Source organism: Alnus glutinosa, chromosome 2 (assembly GCF_958979055.1).
Source record: "Alnus glutinosa chromosome 2, dhAlnGlut1.1, whole genome shotgun sequence".
Taxonomy (NCBI): Eukaryota; Viridiplantae; Streptophyta; class Magnoliopsida; order Fagales; family Betulaceae; genus Alnus; species Alnus glutinosa.
Genome location: NC_084887.1, coordinates 25,438,709 through 25,460,253, shown reverse-complemented (window position 1 = coordinate 25,460,253; position 21,545 = coordinate 25,438,709). Strand labels below are relative to the sequence as shown.

The 21,545-nt window shown below is 34.5% G+C and overlaps 2 protein-coding genes and 1 long non-coding RNA gene across 3 annotated transcripts; all 3 read right to left on the bottom strand.

Annotated features, from left to right (window-relative positions):
- Positions 1-2,728: 2,728 nt before the first annotated feature.
- On the bottom strand, positions 2,729-3,580 carry LOC133860770 (uncharacterized). The gene is made up of 3 exons (XR_009898932.1): positions 3,542-3,580; positions 3,373-3,432; positions 2,729-2,779 (listed from the first exon to the last, which is right to left on the bottom strand). It is a non-coding gene; the product is annotated as an uncharacterized LOC133860770 (long non-coding RNA).
- A 91-nt stretch (positions 3,581-3,671) lies between these two features.
- LOC133860410 (zinc finger BED domain-containing protein RICESLEEPER 2-like) lies at positions 3,672-5,753 on the bottom strand. Its single transcript, XM_062296025.1, has 2 exons — positions 5,646-5,753; positions 3,672-5,561 (listed from the first exon to the last, which is right to left on the bottom strand). Exons 1-2 carry the CDS (start codon positions 5,751-5,753, stop codon positions 3,672-3,674), a joined length of 1,998 nt encoding a protein of 665 aa, XP_062152009.1.
- Positions 5,754-18,560: 12,807 nt separating this feature from the next.
- LOC133861966 (transcription repressor MYB6-like) lies at positions 18,561-20,095 on the bottom strand. The gene is made up of 3 exons (XM_062297799.1): positions 19,735-20,095; positions 19,498-19,627; positions 18,561-19,344 (listed from the first exon to the last, which is right to left on the bottom strand). The coding sequence occupies exons 1-3, from the start codon at positions 19,865-19,867 to the stop codon at positions 18,705-18,707; spliced, it is 903 nt and encodes a 300-aa protein (XP_062153783.1). The 5' UTR covers positions 19,868-20,095; the 3' UTR covers positions 18,561-18,704.
- Positions 20,096-21,545: the final 1,450 nt, after the last annotated feature.

Here is a 21,545-nt window from a genome sequence, read left to right as displayed (position 1 = left end):
TACCGTCATATGTTCGAATTCGAGAGAATTCGAACAAATAATTTAAGAAGATAATAGTTCATTGAGAGCTCAATGTCCGTATTGTTATTCTCTTTCTGTTTTTTGTCTCAAGGACAAAAATTTCTTACAAACTGATTTGTAGGAAATTTTTTACAACTCACATGTAAAAGGGATTTGTGTCCTTTATTAATGCTATTAAAAAAAGCATGTAAGAAGCACAAGCTATTTAAATAATATGTGCTTCTCACATGTCAAATGACACATGTCAATCTTATATATGAGTTGTAGGAAATCGCTATCATTATTTCAAGCGCTATTGTAAAGTTTCAAACTAAGATTTTTATTGAGAGAAGTGTCATTTTTTTTTTTTGGTGTAAAGAATTTATTATTATAAATTGACTAAAATGAAGGAAGAGTTTTTCATTTATTAAAAGAGATATGTTACCTGCATAACAATGTTGATATGTCTAACATATTTTTTTAAAAATAAAAATAAAAATACTTTAGAATTGTTGTGCAAAATTATTGTGCCACTAACATATTTCTTATTAAAATTTCCTTCTTCTTCTTTCTTTTGGTTTTTTTTTTTTTTTTTTAAAAAATATTAGCAAATAATTTAAAACACAGAGTACTTAGAAATTAGGTTCACCTTTATAATACATTAAAACAGTTTTCTAAACCATAAACAAAAAAATACATTAATTTAAAACCATATTATATAATTCTGTCCATAGATTGAGGAACCCATTTGCTAGCCAGGACATACCCGCCTGACACGCAATTGTCTAGCTTTTAAAGCGCACAACATTTGGAAATAGGAATCCTCTAAATTGTGACAATTTTACCCCTCATATTTGCAGCAATCGGATCCTTCTCCCAACATTTCAATCGGTTGTAGTAGGCCTAGGGCTGTAAATGAACCGAGTCGAGCCGAGTTCGAGCTTTTTTGGACCTGCTCGAATTTTTTTTAGCCTGTTCGAACTCGGCTTGTGAGCTCGAAAAATTCTGGAAATTCTGTTCGAAGCTCGGCTCGTTAAGGATTTTTGAAGTTCGAACTCGACTTGAACTCGTTACATATTTTTGAAATGAACGAGCTCGAGCCAAGCTCGGGTTTTTTTTGGGTACTTTCAAACCATTATAACAAGCATTTCAAGTTTTTAACATTCAATTTCAAAGCAATTTAAAACATGTAAATTTAAACTGAAACATTGAAAGTTTTACATTGATTCAAACATTCATAATGTTAACAAGCTATCAAACTTACAACTTAATATTTAAACTTAAAACTTACAAATTACAAAAACTTCCAAATAACAAATTACATTAATTTACAAATTACAACTTACAAAATACAAATTAAAAATTACAAACTACAAACAACAAATTAAAACTTACAAGTTACAAGTCACTTCATAGAGCCAACATTCAACAAGAAATTCCTACAACTTAATATTTAAATTTAAAACTTACAATTTACAACTTAAAACTTACAAATTACAAATTTACAACAACTTCCAAATAACAAATTACATTAATTTACAAATTACAACTTACAAAATATAAATTAAAAATTACAAACTACAAACAATAAATTAAAACTTACAAGTTACAACTCACTTCAATGACTTCATAAAGCCAACATTCAATAACAAATTCCAGATTACACATTCTCAAGAGTTCCAACATTAAAAAAAAGGCAATATACAAGAATTCTCAAGAATTCCAAGTATTTCAATTTTCCAACACATCCAAGTATCCATCAATGATCTATCCAAGCTTTAAGCTAACAAGATTTTCAAGAATTTCAAATTTTCAAAACATCCAAATATACAAACATAGAAAACAACATGAACTATAAATCTAAGTTATCTAAGTTCTAACTTCTAACAATAAACTAGCAAGTCTAGCATTCACATAAACAAATCCAGTAGCATTTCCATGTAGATGGATAGTCCCCATCTCAAGAATTCCAACAAAAACTAGTCAATAGTTAACCTAACAAGGCTGCCAGCTTGCAAAGCTTCAAGCTAACAATATAACATCTTAACATACACAAAATAACATAAACTAGTAAACTACACAGTCTACACTACAGAACACAAGCATTAAAAAAAATAAAGTCCAATTGTTAAGCTTACAAAATAAACAAGTTTAAATACATGGCACTATGGCAGTGCAGCAAATCCCCAAGGAGGCAAGGATTAACTTCTTCACTTGTTTATTACACATTTACAAGAGAAAAAGAAAAATTAGTAAGAAATTAATAATTATAATAATAATAAAAAAAGCATGTAAACAGAACATAATCAATGTATAACCAGTGTATAAATGAGTCTAAAATTACCATTAAATAAAGTATAATCAACTTACCATGAGCTTACAAAATACTAACAAAAACTTCCCCCAAATACAACACTTCCAGAATAGTTCCAATCCACTTTCATACCAAGTATCTGCTTAAACCAAACAAAAAAATAGATGAGTTATTTTTTTCAAGGCAAAGTACAGAATAGCAAAATAAATAAATAAAAAATATATTAGAATTTGGTTTCATTAACTATAACAAAGAAAATACTGCACAATCCAGCACTAAGGTAAGTCAATTTCCACCAAAGAAGGTTCATCAAACTACAAAAAAAAAAAAAGAACATTGGTTACTAACTTACTATTTATTTAAGGGAAAAAATAAACTCATTTAGCAACACACAAAATACTAACAAAAACTTCCCCCAAATACAACACTTCCAGAATAGTTCCAATCCACTTCCATACCAAGTATCTGCTTAAACCAAACAAAAAAGTATATGAGTTATTTTTTTCAAGGCAAAGTACAGAATAACAAAATAAATAAATAAAAAATATATTAGAATTTGATTTCATTAACTATAACAAAGAAAATACTCCACAATCCAGCACTAAGGTAAGTCAATTTCCACCAAAGAAGGTTTATCCAACTACAAAAAAACAAAGAAAATTGGTTACTAACTTACTATTTATTTAAGGGAAAAAAAATAAACTCATTTAGCAACACACAAAATACTAACAAAAAACTTCCCCCAAATACAACACTTCTAGAATAGTTCCAATCCTATTCCATACCAAGTATCTGCTTAAATCAAACAAAAAATTATATGAGTTATTTTTTTCAAGGCAAAGTACAGAATAGCAAAATAAATAAATAAAAAATATATTAGAATTTGATTTCATTAACTATAACAAAGAAAATACTCTGCAATCCAGCACTAAGGTAAGTCAATTTCCACCAAATAAGGTTCATCCAACTACAAAAAAAAAAAAAGAACATTAGTTACTAACTTACTATTTATTTAAGGGAAAAAAATAAACTCATTTAGCAACACACAAAATACTAACAAAAACTTCCCCAAATACAACACTTCCAGAATAGTTCCAATCCATTTCCATACCAAGTATCTGCTTAAACCAAACAAAAAAGTAGATGAGTTATTTTTTTCAAGGCAAAGTACAGAATAACAAAATAAAAAATATATATATATATATATTAGAATTTGATCTCATTAACTATAACAAAAAAAATACTCCACAATCCAGCACTAAGGCAAGTCAATCTCCACCAAAAAAGGTTCATCCAACTACAAAAAACAAAGAACATTGGTTACTAACTTACTATTTATTTAAGGGAAAAAATAAACTCATTTAGCAACACACCTACAAATTATAATACTCACATTAGAAGATTTACTAAGTCCATGTAGTGCTCGAACCCAATCAGCTCCACACAACAGAATTTCAACAGTTTTAGTAGATAAAGATGCACGATAGGGATCAATGACCCTTCCACCAGCACTAAATGTTGATTCCGAACTCACTGTAGTGATAGGAATTGAAAGGATGTCCCGTGCCATCTTAGATAAAATGCGGTACTTAAGTTGATTGGATTTCCACAACTCCAAAGCATCAAACTTCAAATCAGCACCCTCATCACAGATATAAACATCTTCTTCCAAATATATTTCCAGATCCGACTTCACAGGTTGAAAGGTATCAACACTTCTTACAAAAGAGTTAAACATAGTCATTCCACTTTTAGTGCTCCTTTGAACACCACTAGATGAACCATCACTTGAAGATGAAGCAGAATTAGAATTACTTTGATGCCCACGGTTTGGGACAGTAGATAAGTTGTGGGCACCAACATACTCACCATACAACTCATTTAAGATACTATGTACCTTTTCAACATTTCTAGTGGCTTCAGGCTCTTCATAAATTTCAGGGAAACAAAATTGTACAAATTTCAACTTAAACCTTGGATCCAAAATAGCACCAATAGCCATGAGCAGATTGCATTCCTCCCAGTATTTATCAAATTTCAAATACATTTTTTCTGCCATTGTTCTTACATAAACATTGGCATCCTTAGATTTTTTACCCAACACATCTCTTATTCTCCAAACCTCAGGAAGAAATAAATTAGAAGTTGGGTAATTACTCCCTGATACTATCTTTGTCACCTCATTAAAAACCTCTAAAACATGACAAACATTCTCAACTTTAACCCAATCATCAACACTTGGCACCCAACGAAAGCTTTGATCCCTATCTTCATACCTTGGGAACACCTCCCTAAACTCTAATGCAGTAGACAACATCATATAAGTGCTATTCCACCTAGTAGGAACATCTAAAATCAGTTTCTTATAGGACAATTGTAACTGCTTTGCAATTTCAGCAAATTGCTTCAACCTACCCTCCGATGCAACTATATACTTTATACCATCCCTAACACAATCTACAATATCTCCAATTTGGCTAATACCATTTTGCACCAACAGATTAGTAATATGAGCACAACAACGTACATGAAAGAGTTGTCCCTTAACAACTAAAGTCTTTTTCAAAGAAAAAACATATTTTAAAATTCGAATGGCCACATCATTGTTTCTTGCATTGTCTATTGTTATTGTAGATACGTTATTCTCAATTCCCCACTCAATGAAACTCTTTTGAAGTGCATCAGCAATTATAACACTACTATGAGGGGGTGGGACATAAAAAAAGTTCAAAACACATTTTTGTAAATGCCACCAAGAATCAACAAAATGACATGTAACTACCATATAAGACACTCTCTGACCTGAGGTCCACATATCAGTAGTTATGTTTACTTTGTTAACATTTCTCAACAAATTTTTCAGCTTCTTTTTCTCTATTTCATAGGTAGATATACAATCACTTTTAGTAGTTGCACGTGATATCTTTTGCCAATAAGGAGTGTTAGCCCTCATAAACTTGTTAAACAAAATATGTTCCACTACCATAAAAGGATACTCATAGTAAAGTATCATATGAGAAGTAAGCTCTCGTACCTTCTTATGATCATAAGTAAAACATGATGCGGAGCCCACACTGCTACAATCAGAGTCAAATGTAATCACCTTCTGCTTCTTGCTAGCTGCTATGCGTGGAATGCAGCTATTCAAGTGCCTATGAAATTGAGTTGTGGCGCCCGAAGCAGGAATGCCAATGATAGATTTACAGTGAATGCACTGAGCTTTCTTCGCACCAGATTGCAGTAATTCCTTAAAGTCATTTCAAATTGGAGAGGTCATCTTCCTTGGCTTCCTTTCATAAGCATGCTTTTGAGGATCATTACCCTCATGAACCTCCTCAGCCGCACAAGTACTTTCCCCTCTGGGGATATGCTGGACAGCATCTCCATCAGGTGATTCAAGACTTGTAAGTCCATCATCATCATCTGATGCAATATTCATTAGATTTAGGTTCACATCAAGTCAACCTTCGTCTACATTAACTATTAACTCGTCCATGGACAGAGAGTGGTAGCAAACTATATTACAATAATAAACACAGACTACAGTTACACAAAGATATACAGAGTATTAAATAAAATTGAATGAATAATAAATCAAACCTAAAAATTTAAATAGCATCATGTTCATACTACAAATTAAAACCTAAATAAAATCATAGTATATTATACAGAGTATTAAATAAAACAGAATGTATAATTAATTAAACCTAAAATTTAAATAGCATCATGTTCATACTACAAATTAAAACCTAAATGATAATCATGAAACATCAAAATGTATCATTTTTCATGAATTTCTCAGAACCCAAACAGAGACAAAGAGCTGAAAAAAATCATAGTGTATTATCCAGAGTATTAAATAAAACAGAATGTATAATAAATTAAACCTAAAAATTTAAATAGCATCATGTTCATACTACAAATTAAAACCTAAATGATAATCATGAAACATCAAAATGTATCCTTTTTCCCGAATTTCTCAGAAACCAAACAGAGACAGAGAGCTGAAAAAATCATAATATATTATACAGAACATTAAATAAAACAAAATGAATAATAAATCAAACCTAAAAATTTATATAGCATCATGTTCATACATTAATACCTAAATGATAAACATGAAACATCAGAATGTATCGTTTTTCTAGAATTTCTCAGAACCCAAACATAGACAGAGAGCTGAAAAAAAAATATCATAGTATATTATACAGAGCATTAAATAAAACAGAATGAATAATAAATCAAACCTAAATTGTCATAAAACCCTAAAATCAATTTATGATCGAACATCAAACAATTGAAACAAATCAATTAATCAAACAAGGAAAAAGCTCTCTGTTTTCTGAAAAATGGATAAATGAGAAAAAATGATTTTTTTTTTTTTTTTTCCTTTCTCGGTTATCTTAGACCCAAGACTTAGGACAAGAGATATGGCAAGAAAGAGTGAGAGAAGATGAATAAAATCATAAGATAGGCTAAAAGGATGAAGGAGAAAAAGAGATTCACCAAAGAAATCGGAAGGCCTTTGAGATTTTTGGACAAAGCACTCAAATCTTAGAGTTCTTTCTACAGGAGAGGAACCGAACCGACTAAACAAAGAACAAAGAGTAAATAACAAAAAAAAAAATTATTTATACAACCCATAAGCCGATGAAGCTGAAGCATGCGAATCGTGGTGTGGGTTGTCGTCCTCATGCTCAAGATTTGACTGAAAATCGTAGATGTGAAGCCTCAAGATCTACTGGTACAGAGAGAGGATGAGAGAGGCTGAGAGAGGGGTTGAGAGAATCTGGAGGAAAAGCTGCTGGCGGTGAGGGTTAGAGTCTTAGAGACGTTTGTGAATTGCGAGAGAGATGAGATCAAATCTCATTGAATGCGACAGGTGAGTGGTTGAGAGCATTTACTCTCCTTGAGTCTGTCGAGGTGAGAAATGAAGAGTCGAGAAGAAACTAAGAAAGTGAGCGGCGGAAATGACAAAAATGAGAGAAACTCAGAAAAGAAAGAAACCCTAAAGGCCTAAACTTAAAACAATATATCTCTCCCTCCATCTCTTTTTGGCTGTTGGCTCTTCATCATTGATGAAAATCCAACGGCCAAAACAAAGGTAACAAAATTGATTAAAAAAAAAAAAAAAAAAAGGGAGGAAGAGGCTGCTTGCCTATTTGGTAATTACTAATTCCTAAAATCCAAATGAAATCAGACCTAACTACTAGTTAGGTTTTTAAAATATTATTATATTTTAATATTTAACTTTAACATATATATATATATATATATATATATATATATATGAACGAGCCTAGTTGAGTTTCTACGAGCTTTGTTCATGATCATACCCCGAGCCGAGCCGAGTATTGACATGTTCAGCTCATTTATTAAACGAGTTTAAAAAAATGTTCAAGCTCTGTTCGTTTAATAAATGAACCGATCCCGAGCTGAGCTTTGTCGAGCCGAGTCCGAGTATGCTCACGAGTAGTTTTGCTCGCTTACAGCCCTAAGTAGGCCTCACACATCAAGAAACTTATCTTGGGCTTCATTGCCAGTTGTTTTATGGGCCTTACGGTTCAGATTCTGTAGTAGTTAGTGGGCTTATAGCATGGCCCAGTACATTGTACAAAGTGGCCCAGAAAGCTGTCACTTGGGTGAACTACCACACTTGTCACAAATTTCCCAGACCAGAAAAACAATATTTAACTGACCAAAATATATATATATATATATATATATATATATATATATATATATATATATATAAACTCTGTTACGTCAAAAAAGAAAAGGAATGAGGTCAATATTTTTTCATTATATGTTCGTAAAAAGCAAGAAAATAATGCAAATTGTTAAGATATCTGGGCATGACTTCAAGTGGGAATTTATTTGACACCGACACTAAGGCTCTTTTTTTCTTTTTCTTTTTGGTGGTGTTTGTGGGTGTTGGTAGGCAACCGCCAACAATATAATTAAAGTACGTAAAGCCCACAACATTTCCATGGGTTATAGTAGGCCTCACGGAATGGATCGACATAAACCCATTTAACCAAATGAGACCCATTAAGAAAGCTATTTTGGGCTTAATTGCCAGGTGTTTTTTCTTTCAGCCCAATGTTCAGCAATCTGCAGCAGTAAATGGGCTTCTAGAAAAGATTTTCACTTTCTTATGTTATGCTTGGCCCATTCCAGTCTACAATTGGGTCCAGAAAGCGGCTTCATTCATTTTATACAAATTTCCTACACCAGGGAAAAAAAAAATAAAAAATTAAAAGAAATGGTTAGAATGAATTATGCAAGGAAGCATACAATTTAGAAATTTCCTTGTATTTTGAAAGGTGTATGCAGGAGGCTAGCCTCTAAAGTTGACAACAACTACCCCTTTCACCATAAGGAGGATTCGGCTCAGCGGCTCCCCTTCTAGAAATATGATCTTTTCTATTTTATTTTATAAAATAAGAATTATCTATTTTAAATGAAATGTCATGATTTGAAGTTAATCTATTTAACTTCAAATTATAAAACAAGAGGTAGGCAGGAGGTGGGTTCCACGTCCCCGTCGTAGTCGTAAGGGTTACGCATGCCTTTGTGAGGATGGACAACCCTCCACCTCTTTTAAAAATTTTGAATTTTAAAGTTTTTTTTTTATTATTATTATTTATTTATTTTTTAAGTGATAACTAATAAGGCCTGGATCCTTATTTGAAAAAGTTTTTTGGAAAAGTGGGCCTTATCTAAAAACCTATTGGGAGAACTTATTGTCTGAAAAATATTAAGGAAAACAGTTTTGTGATAGTTTAATTTGACCAAATATAAACTAATTCTATATAATTTAATAAACCTTAACCCCGAGGTTGACTTAACATATTATATAGCTTTAAAGGGCTTAAAAAGAAAAGTCAAATATTATCGACAGCAAAGAGAAATAAGTGTTTAAAAGTTATAAGCAAGGTTCAAGATGACTTGAGATATACATAGTTAGAGTAGATGCATGTCCATTGGCTAGGGTTTGGGCATTTCTTGTGGAGTTTGTCTACTTTGCTTTGTCAAACAATAGAGTGTGACCACCGGAGGAGCCACCTTATGGTGAGTGGGGCAATTGTCACCACTCAAATTTGTAAGCATTTTGGGAATATACATATATAAAATAGTTGTTAAAAACTTTAATTTGGTCAACCCCTTGATTTGAGGTAGATTGTTTTCTTCGGAAAATATCACTGACAAATGTACCTAAACTTGTTTTTATTTATTTAAAATTTGTAATTGTCGGAAAAATTATTATTCCTAAAGTCAGGTGAGCCCATGGCCAAGCCCATTCGATCCAACCGACTCGACATGGCCCGCTCGGTCATTAAGGTCTAGGATACCCATTGCAAAATCTTATGAATGTCCTCGGTCATAAGAACCGAGAATAAGAGCACCAAAAAACGATCCCGAAACATTATCGTCTCCGGAATGCTAGAAGGACATACCGAAGGCCTATATCTAGTTGATCCCAAGAACGACTTTCTTAGGATCACCACAAAGCAATATGGATGAAACATGTTGAAATCTTTATCCTGAAATTATGGCCAGAATTTATGTAATAAGGTCTAATCTCATAATTCCCAACAAGGTGCAGAAGGATTCTATTCCAAGTTTTCAAAGAATCGGCTCTTATCATATAAAATATAAGATAAGATACCTGATACTTATATGAAATCAGTTGACATAAAGTATACTATCCGAACTGGACACTTAGGAAGATAAATCTGGTCCCATACAATTTAGAGATCAAACTCCTAATTAAATTGTATCATAGCACTCTAATTATTTCGGAACTGTGTACCTATAATTAAATAGGATGGTACCCCATTTACGAAATTAACTATAATCTCTCTAATTTCACTATGATCTCGTTACCTTATGAAATTGTCTATTAAAATTTGACTTAGTCATCAAAAACGACACATCACTAAATTGAAAACTGCACCAACAGTAGCCACTAAGAAAAAACCTTGACTCTACAAATGTTGATGTCTGAGACAAATAGCCAAATAACTAATTCTGGTAATAGTTTCTTAATTTGCCGTGTGCGAGTCACAACCGTTGACACTTGACACTTACTATTATTGATGTAGCAATTAATCACCTGGGATCAAGATAATTATGCTTTTAATGAATTTGAAGACTTTATGAGATAATTACTTCTTGTCGTAACTCCATCGTGAAAGTCGTCCTATACACGTACGAGGAAAATGTATTTTAAAAAATAAAAAGAAAAAAAAAAAATGAATTGCCAAAGTCAAAATGGAAAGGGAAAACGAAAAGGACTTCCCCTCGAATAATATTCTTAAATACTAAAAGAGATAATTGCACCGTTAATCTTTATGGTATGTCATAGTTATTTTTCATTCTCTATGGTTTAAAAAGTTCATGGGAGGCTCCTGTGGTATGCAATAATTACGTTTTACTCCCTGGGTTGATTTTCCGTCAACCATTTTAACGGAATCTATTAGCCCTACACGTCAGCGCCACGTGTCACCAATAAGATGGCGACATGTGTTCATCTTAATTAAAAAAATATAAATTTATTAAAAAAAAAAACTTATTTTTTTTTAAAAGAAAAAACAAAAACCAAAAAAAAAGAAGAAAAAAGGGCAGGCTGGGGGTGGCTGGGCCACCCCTGGCCACCCCAAGCCTGCCTTTTTTTTTTTTAAAAAAATAAAATAAAATAAGTTTATTTATTTATTTATTAATAAATTTATATTTTTTTATTAAGATGGACACGTGTCGCCATCTTATTGGTGACACGTGGCACTGACGTGTAAGGCTAATAGATTCCATTAAAATGGTAGACGGAAAATCGACCTAGGGAGTAAAACGTAATTATTGTATACCACATGGACCTTTCATGAACTTTTTAAACCATAGGGAGTGAAAAATAATTATGGCATACCACAGGAACCAACGGTGCAATTATCCCATACTAAAAAGACCTTAGATCTGACCCGTACTAGTTTAAGAAACCTCAATTTTTTATTTTTTATTTTAAATAATATAAGTCTATACGGTTTGATACAATTTTTATTTTTGCTAACTTGTTAGCAGATTTTAGTGTTAAAATTGTTGGAAATTCCAACCCATAAAAAGTATGCCCGACATTTCCAAGTCAAGATGTTTTATTAAATAAGTCAAGTTAGAATTGACTTATATAATATTATACTCATATCTCGACACGATCCTATTCAAAATTTAAGGCTTGAAATTTTTTACATTATTCACGACACGAACTCAACTCAAATTTAACGGATTAAAATTGAAGATTTAAATTGCAGGAAATAAATGGCACATTTTACTTTTTTTACTTTTTGAAATTGTAAAGTCAAACGTATGTTAACCAATAAGGGGTGGGAAAGAAAGTTCATGTATACATATACACATAGTGATAGAGTATGGTTTAAGACAGTTCTTGAACCGACAGTGCCGGCGTCGCCGTGTAATAAGGTACATCGGCTGCAAGGGTTGACACTGGAAGGGGTCACATTCTTAGGCAAAACAAAGTGGCAGCCAAATTAGGTGTTGGAAGCGTGAATCTTGTCTAGCCTTCTAGAAGAACATCCCACGGTCCCACCAGCATAACTACTTATTTATGTAATGAATTAATTGAATATAATTATATGTAAATGGGAATGGAATAGTTAGATAGAATCAATAACTACAAAGAGAAAAAATGGGCTCCAGAAGTAGACCCCCCAAAATTGATTAAAAGAGACAGAGACAGTTGCCATTTTAAACGTCACCGTATCTACCAACCTTCACCAACCATCACGTTCTCCCATGCCGTGTCTGATGTTCCAGGTAGGTAGAGTTTATCCACTTTCCTTCTTTCTTTCTATTTCTCTCTGCTCTGTCGTATTGCTTTGACGGGAATTGCTTCAGTCACCAGGTCGAGCTTCATTGTTGCTACCCCCATTTGACACACGTCGCACAGGGGAACTCGTTTCACGAAAAAACCATGCTATCGCTGATCGCAGAGGTGCGGTTTGCCTTGTTTTACTATACCATAACATATCTCACGTGGAAGGATGATCTCATGGCGTAAGATTATAAAATTAGCTTGATTAACTGAACTTAATCCAGATCCCCAACATGATCGATTAAAAATTCTATTAAAAAAAAATAAATAGCTTCCTTCAAATTCTAAGGCTAGGCTACATAATATAGTGCAAAAATTATCCTCCCATGTTCTGTTTTGTTCATTGGTGCACCGCGCACGATTTATGGATGCAAATCAAAGCAACTAAGCAAGTAATTGGCTGAGTTTCTTAAGTTGTTTATTATTTTTGGTTTGAAAAAATAGTCTGATATAAGATAAAGTTAAAAATTGTTTTTTGTAATAATATTGTTAGAATATAAATTAAATAATTAAAATTAATATGAGGGTAATTAATATAAAAAACCTTCAATTGATAACGGCAAAGGAAAGGTCATTTGGGCAGTGGGAGGAGAAGCCGACCCTAGACTTCACCCCTCAAAAAACGGATCTAAGAGGAGGAGAGAGCGATCTCCCTTTCACTTTCTACTCTCCGCTCTTACCCTCCCCTCCATTTCTGTTTTTTTTTTTGTTTTGTTTGTAGGTGTTTTTCGACTAAATTAGCCATTTTAATATTTCCGTTATACATCCGTCTATCTACTTCGAAGCTGTGCCGTTCATCTCCTCCCTGGTTGCTGCTTTCTTCTTTTTAAATCTGTCCTCATGGGCAATCTGTGGAAGTCAGGTGTGATGATAGTTCGGTATGCATGAGAGGTTATCTCTCACAGTTGGTTAAAATAAATTTTTAGAATATTTGATTACCATTGTTTTAAATCTAATTCGTTCGGAGCAAATATGCTCTTTAATTATTTTTGTACATGGATTAGCGGAAAATGAAAGTCATATATAACATTTTTTTTGTAAGAATTTTGTATAATTTGTATCTATAACTATGTAACATCGTAGCATATGGCTATGATTTTGCAAAGCGTGATATATGAGCTTTATACTTGTAATATTTAATTAATGAAATAGTCAAATTTTTCGTTAAAAAAAATTAATATAAAAAAAAAAAAAACAAATAATTTTTAGTATCACATAATATAAAGCGCCTTCATAGGTGGAAGATTATTTTTTTCCACCACTATGAACAACTTTTATGAGTTGGGAAACATGACCAAAGAGAAGAAAGAAACAAAAAGTTAATATGCACGTACAAATAAAGATGTTAATTGATTAAATTTGTACCCATGTTTAACGGATTGATCATATCTGAAAAGGGTTTTTATGAAATAGGATTAAGATCCAGCAGGGCAGCGGCGCAATTCCTATGCAATAAGGAAGAAGTGGGTAACTTTGAAGGGAGGGCCCTATCTATTCCAGTAGGTGTCTAATCAGCTCGACCCCGCCTACTTTATGAAGAAGAAGAAGAAGACTTGTCTTGGTGGCATTCATAAAGCCTGCAATTAATTCAATTTGGACCTTCGATCTTATCATGAACTTGGGGCAAGCATCTTCAAGTACAAAAATATGCCTACATAATGGCCAAATGTATTGAAATTTCTACCATATTCCAATTCCAATTGATTGGAGAGAGAGAGAGAGAGATGCCTACACAATAATTTAGTTACATGGATAATTAAAATGAAGAAAAAATAACAATAAAAAGGCTATCTTTTATCTCTTTTTTCTTGTTATACAAATTTCTATCTAGTTTCTAATTTTTAACTCCTTTATAGAAAAACTTTTGATAATCTCACCCTGCAATATATGTCAAGCAAACACTCTAAAATCCTTAATTTCGTATTTATGTGCCTTTTCGAGGACAAGGATCCTTGTAATTGGTGATCTCTCTTTTTATCCATGTTCCCTTTTGTTCTTGGCAGGATTATGTGAGAGAAGCTCGATCTTTTATTCAAATAAGAGCTCAATCGTGAAGCCATCTGTGCAGACAGAAAATCTTCAATTTGGGCAAGAAAGCCCCTTTCTCACTCGCCCCCTTCTCTTTGGGCAAGGAATAATATAGGATTCAGATCCCCTTTATAAGGTTTTGCTTAACTTGTAGATTCCTTTAATTTTTGTAATACCAGTGCAGGCGATTTACTCTCAACATACACTAGGACTTAAAATTCGTTATTCAATTACTTAATATATGAAATTAATAAAAAAAAAAGATGTTGGTTGAATGTATAAACTTCTTGTATAACGATATACACATTGATGTGCCAGTGCGATGCAGCAATACGACTTCAGCGTTATTTCTTCTTTCCCCACAAATGAAGTCTCTTTTTTTCGTTACATAATAGTGGCTAAACAACCACCTCGGCCACTCTCACGGATGGTCGACCAACCTTCGATGGTAAGGGGGTGGTCGGTCATCCCACTGAACTTTTGAGGTGATTAGTCCGATCTAGTGCAAAACCGACCACACTAAATCTGGTCATCTGCACCATATTTGGTGGTGAGGGCCACCCCTGAACAATAATTGGGGTCAACATGTAAGGCCTGTATGTAAAATGCAAAATTCAGAGTAGCATTACTCTGTAAAATCTGCTAAAATTAAATATATGAGATACAATAAAAATATAAAAGAAAAAAAATTCAACCAGCCATGCAAGGTAGATGGTTAGGTAGAGGTTTGTCATGTGTGTGTTGCTTCTTCCCTAAATTAGGCCTACGCCATCTGCATCTGCGCTGTGTACTATTAATAAACATGCATGCACATGCACTCTACTCTTATCATTCTTTAACACTTGTTTCTACTTTAAGAAACATATAATTGTGTAGCTAGGGTCATTTTTCTATATTTATATTAAAAATTATAATTAATTAAAGCACGGGAGGAAATTAAAAGAGGAAGCAAGCTTAGTTATCAACAGATCTAATCGCGCGTGTCAAATTCACTTGCCTCTCAACCGTTTGTGGTAATTTTACCTTTCCCCTTATCCTATTCTTTTTAAAATAAAAAATAAAAAAAAATACATAGGTCTAATCGCACGGATGACGACGGACATTTCTTGAAAATGAATTCTTGTTTGGCTCGCTTTAAGCTGATGGTGTGTTTTGCATTGTAATTTTATAAATAAAAAGTATAATTTTAAATCAAATCGTAAAAAATTGATTGTGTAAATTAAATTGTATTTTAAAAAATATAATTTTAAAGGTTAAACTGTAATTTTTCTTGTTATAATAATATTTTATATATATTCTAACATGCTCCATCAAACTCAAGGCGAAAGATTCTTAGAGGCTTGAGTTTGAAAAAGAAAACCGAGGCCGGTGGTCTCTACCAGGGGAGACAAAAGTCGCCAGTAATGGCGGCTGGTGACGGCCGATGATAAAGACCGATAGCAAAGCCGACTTGGGCCAAATACCGAAAGGGCAAAAAAAAAATGCTTAATTACAATTTTAAAAATTAAATTTTCAAATATGTGTCGTACCCTAAATCCCATTCCCATTAATGCAAGAATCCCATACCTTCCTACGCAGCATGCACATGACTGATGACCCCGGGGCCCCAGCCCCTTCCTTTTGACTGTCCCCCACCACCACCTCCCTACCTTTTAACTAACCAACTGTTTCTTTTTCCATCTTTTAATCAGAGATTCGGTTACCTACCTCCCAAACATGTCACATGTGTCTCTCTCATCTCTTCTTTTTCACTCTTCCTTCTCCCTCCTCCAATCACAGAGATGCTATGCTTAGATTCCTTTTAATTCCCACAACATTAAGCCGACGCTGCCACTCATAAATTATCACGAATTCTCCAATTTGATTGGTTCCCTTAAAAGCCTCAAATCTTGAAATCTTCTAGATGCAAGCGTTTGAATTCTTGCTCGTTTTCACCCTAACGTAGGCCTCTAAGGGCAGTGGACAAACCCATCTTAATGATTTTACCCAACTCACTTATAAATTTGATAAGAACTTAACATAAAATTAATAGATTAAAATAAAAAATTGAACCTGTTTAATTAAATGATACGTCCGATAGGCCAATAGAAAAGATAAAGATGTCATAAAGATGTTGTTTAAGGGGTCAAAAGAGCTGAGTAGGAGTTCCTCTTTGATGAATTTATGCTCAAATCAGCACGCACTAAATCCTACCAGCCTCAATTTTAAACAATCCAACATCAAACTTATTTGGTGCGGAGAGAGATCCACCATTCTTAGTGGACCCTATAATAAGATTCCCTACACATGGTTTATCTATCATATTAAATTAATATTAATCACGTACGTTTGGTAGGTCTACCCAATGTCCCCATTCCCATAATCAAAACATAACTTCTTTTTGAGAAAATTGTAATATTGATTTATATGATTTATACTTGCAATTTAGGCCAACCACAATAATCAAATTAACCAATGGTACAATTTTCATCTAATTTTTGAAAATGGATCTTTCTTTTTCTTTTTCTTTTATATATATATATCAGATTTGAAATATAAAACATATATATATGCTGTTTTAAAACAAAGGTTTTGGAACCGAGATTTAATTTATCTCAAGTCTCTATTTTTTTTTTCTTTTTGGGGTTTAATTTATCGGACGAGTTAATTAGGAAGACCAGGGTTCATAATGAAGCTGACTAATACCTTTTTATGTGCTCGTTAAATGTCAGATCACCAAGAATAATAGAATATTCAACTTAATCCCACTTTCTTTCCTTTTGAAAAGTACAGGGACAAAAGAATTTAACCTACTTCGACGTTCAACCTCATCTCAGTGAGTCAGTGCCAGATATATGCCATACATTACTATTTTAGCACGAGTTGATATCATCGAGATATATTTCATCCCTATTCGTGATATTTTCTTCTCAATTTAATCAATTTTAAGTACACATAAACTTTAGGATCTATCAATATTGCTATGCAGACATAGCAATTCTTTATCATGTGTCGGATTTGAATGATGTCGAGATAGATATATAAATTTATATAGGCTAATTATAACTCACTAATTTTGTTTATGTTCGCAGATTATATATATATATCAACTCTAATCAACTCGTCTCATTTAATTAAACAAATCAGACTCTCCTTTAATATAAATCCGCTAATTTCGTGTTGAGTTCATTTTAAATTTGTAAATCGTGTTAAAAATTATCAACCCTACTATTATGAAATTACATCAATTTCTTTTTTTTTTTTCCTTCACATAGCAATTGGCATCCGGATATACTTGAACACCCAAGTTTGATTAAACCTAACCGATAACATGTAAGTATGTAACCAAGAAAATATACCATGATTTTTTTTTTCCAACATTAGTAGCTAACAACTGTTAGCAATTTAGACAGTTAATTATTGGATGTCTCAATCAATCCTGTTGCCCGTAGGGTAAGGAGAATTAGGTTCAACTTGGATCAGAGTTGGGTCGGGCACATGCTAGCTGCTCATAATTATGGCTTCATCTTTGGCAAAGTTTACCTAAATCCACTCACAATTTGGTGCATTAAGTTGAATAGGGTGGTGATATATGCCTAAAAATCACGCAACTCCATGTCAAGTGGAAGTTGGGAGAAGTTGTTTCTGGCTGGGAATTGCCACTGTGTCCCACTTGGTCCTCCCCACTAGTACTGCAATTGGTGCAAGAATAAAACATGCACCTAAATCCACGTGTATTAGTCCCTAACCGCAGCCAAACCTCATCCACCCATTTACTGCTCTCATTATAAAAAAGAGGATTATTGTCTTAATTTCACAATCACCCACAAAAAAATAAAAAGAAAATCACACATTATGCTTAAGTATAATTACTCATCATTATCTATCAAGATGACGAGGCCATCCGCAAACAAATACACCATTAAATCTGTGAAATCTAATTTGAACCATAAAAGAGATCGCCTCGAACCCTATTCTTGTCGTCTCGTACATGGTACTTAAAGCAAGCAAATTAGTGGAACCGATATAAATCAAATAGTATGCGATCAATACAAATAATTATTCAATAATGGAACCTATAGCTGCAGAGGCAATAACTGCTTTATACGCCACGCTATTCAACGGGGAGATGTTTTGATGTTATATTGGAAGGGGATGCGTTACAAATATTCCGTGCTTAAGCAGCTTCGAACATTTTGTGGAAGATATCAAACTAGGTCGGGGCTCCCTAAGGACATTACTTGATGGAAGAGATTCCCTATGTCATTTATGGTATTGAATTCAATCAATATGATATCTAACATCAATAGAGAGTGTTGATAAGGGTACTATTACAAAAGTAGAAGACAAAAGAATCCAAAAAGTAATTGATCATTTGCAAATTGCAAAGACTGATACATATGTTCTTCTACATGTTATGATTAACATATATCTAAAAATGGTGATATATGATTACATTGGCCGGTGAAAGCATTTAATCAAAGCCATTAAAAAAATCTACGAATCCAAGGGTCTGCAATATCTAAAGAACCCATTAGAGTTCTGGCAATTCCTACACAACTCATTGCTCTGGAAACCTAAATGGCAACACAAACACACCGCCTGAGCCACCATGGCCGATTGCACTGTCCCATTAAACAACTGGAAAGGAACTTGCTGGAGCTTCGACTCGGCCGTGTTTCCAGGCGACAGCCGAGACGACTCGGCCTGAAACGGCCCAAGCCCTACAGAAAGCTCCAAATTGAGCACGCTCTGATCACGCGCTTCTTGCCGTTGTTGTTTTTGTCGCTGTGGCAGTTGTGGCGGTTCTTCCTCGGTTGTCGTGCCGCTGCTGGTGCAGTTCGCATCTTCAACCGACTCGGTCTTCGGCTTCAACGTGGCACAGTTGTGGGTGGTGGTGGTGTTGTTGTTGTTTATCTGATTCACGAGGCTGATTCCGGCTACCGGCAAAGATGGTGGAGAGGAATTCCTGAAATCCAAGTGGGAAGCTACGGCGTTGGCGGCGATCTCCTTGAGGGGGCGGTGAGTTTGTGGGTCGACGCCACGGCCGATGAGCTTCCGCTTGATGTGCGTGTTCCAGTAGTTCTTGATCTCGTTGTCAGTTCTTCCCGGTAATCTTCCCGCAATCAAAGACCATCTGCAGGCACATATATAAACTACACATAAGAACTTGGGGAATTTCTCAGCAATCAAACAAGAGTCTTCGGGAAATTAATAAAGCTGCTTCAAAAGCGGAAAATCAAATCATTTGACATGGGATTGAAAAGAAACAAGGGGGTAATTAATTTACTTGTTTCCGAGCAAACTATGAAGCTTGATGATGAGTTCATCTTCTTCTTCAGTGAAATTACCACGCTTGAGGTCAGGGCGGAGATAGTTTATCCACCTCAGTCTGCAACTCTTGCCGCATCTAAGCAATCCTACAGACAATAGGGAAACAAAAAATTGATGAGAGAGAGATAGATTTCTAAAGGAGTTGAATTTGATTAATCAAGACAGATGGGTATGTATGGATGGATGGATGTACCGGCGGATTTGGGGAGGGAGCGCCAGCAGCCTTCGCCGTGGGCGCGGATGTAGTCGATGAGGCGCTGGTCTTCCTCTTTGGTCCAGGCGCCTTTGTTGGTGTGCGCTTTTTCACAGCAAGGTGAGCGTCCCATGCCGTCGAAGTTTTGTGTGAATAAAGCGGTGGATTTTCTGGATAGATATGGAGAAAATTTTGTAGAGTAGTAAATGGAATGGATAAGCTTTGTTTGATGTTTTCCGAGGTTCTTACCGCCTTTGTCTGTACCAATTATTTGAAACTAATGAGGATAAGAATGGAAAACAAGAGTTTGAGAGAGAGAGAGAGAGAGATGATTTTGATTCTTCAGGGAGCGTAGAGATATGATATGGTATCTGTCATATATGTAGGGGGAGGGAGGGAGGGAGGCAAAAGGCAATAGACTCGGGGGTAATGTTTGGCAGTAGCAAAATGTCCGGAATTTTTCCGGAAATTTTGCTTGTGGATGGCATTTCTTGTAATTATGAATAATTACAAAAATGCCATCCACAAGCAAAATTTCCGGAAGAATTTCGGAAATTTTGCTACTGCGCAGCACTGCCCTAGACTCGGATGGGTGGGGAGTGTGGGAGGGATTTGACCAAGTTGGTAAGAAAGACAAGTGGTTAGTGGTTACAGATAGGGCTGAGATTTGGTAGGTAGCTCTACTGTTATGTCATATTGTGGGCCTCTCTCTCTCTCTCCTCTCTTCTTCCAATTCGAAATAACTTCTTGTCAGGAAAGATTAACTTTTATCTTAAAAAACATTAAATGAAGACTTACAATTCAAAATCAAGACGTCAAAAACAGAGTTCAAATTCAAAATCAGAGCAGCTAGCCAACAGAAAAAAGATAGAAAAATTGTAAATACCACAGCCTCATTAAGCTGGGCAAAACACACGGCTTATTTGTTAATATAGGAAAAGACACTTTACTCCCTTGATTTATCCATGTTATGGCAATATAGCCACCAATGTACCAAAATTTAAATATGACCCTCCCAAACTTGCCAACGTGTGGCAAAAAATACAATCCGTCCATCCGCCCGTCTGTTTGGACGAAAAATCGGTCACATGCGTCGCACGTGACCGTTTAAGACATATCTCCTACCCAAAATATCCCCGCCTCATTCAGCCTTTATCTCGTGCGTGCGTGTCTTTTTTCCTTTTTCTCATGCGTGCATTTGGTCCCCACTCCCCAGTTTTCGCAACCATTTTTCTCATCTCCTTCACCAACAGCTATGCAAGAACTAGGGTTTTCCAAGTGGGCTTTTGGCTTTCGACATTGCTAACCCGTATTCGCACCATTCCTCGAAGATGCAAACATCGGGCTCTGCTTCTACGCAACCATCGGGCACTGCTTCAACGGACTCAAAGTCTTCAAGGAGTGGGGCAACTTCGAATGCAAAGCGGCTATATTATTGCGGGGCACCGGCCTGTACGTTAACCTCCTACACTGAACGAAATTTCGGTAGAAGATTTATAAAATGCGAGAAGTATAAGGTAATTTAGGGTTTAGATTTTTAAGTGTATATTTTATGCTGGGTATGTCGCATATATGGTGCATTTAGGTATTTTAATGCTGGGTATGTCGTATATTGCATATTAATTTGAAACAAAAAAATCTGGAGCCTGACATTTGAGGAAATAATGTTTGAACCTTTCTGTGTTGTAAGCTCGGGTATGAGTTGATTATATATGCGTGGGTTGATTATATAAGCTCGGGTATGTGGGTTGAAATTTGAGTACCTTTTGTGGATCTTTTCTTTTCTTTTTTTCTTCTTTTTTTTTTTTTTT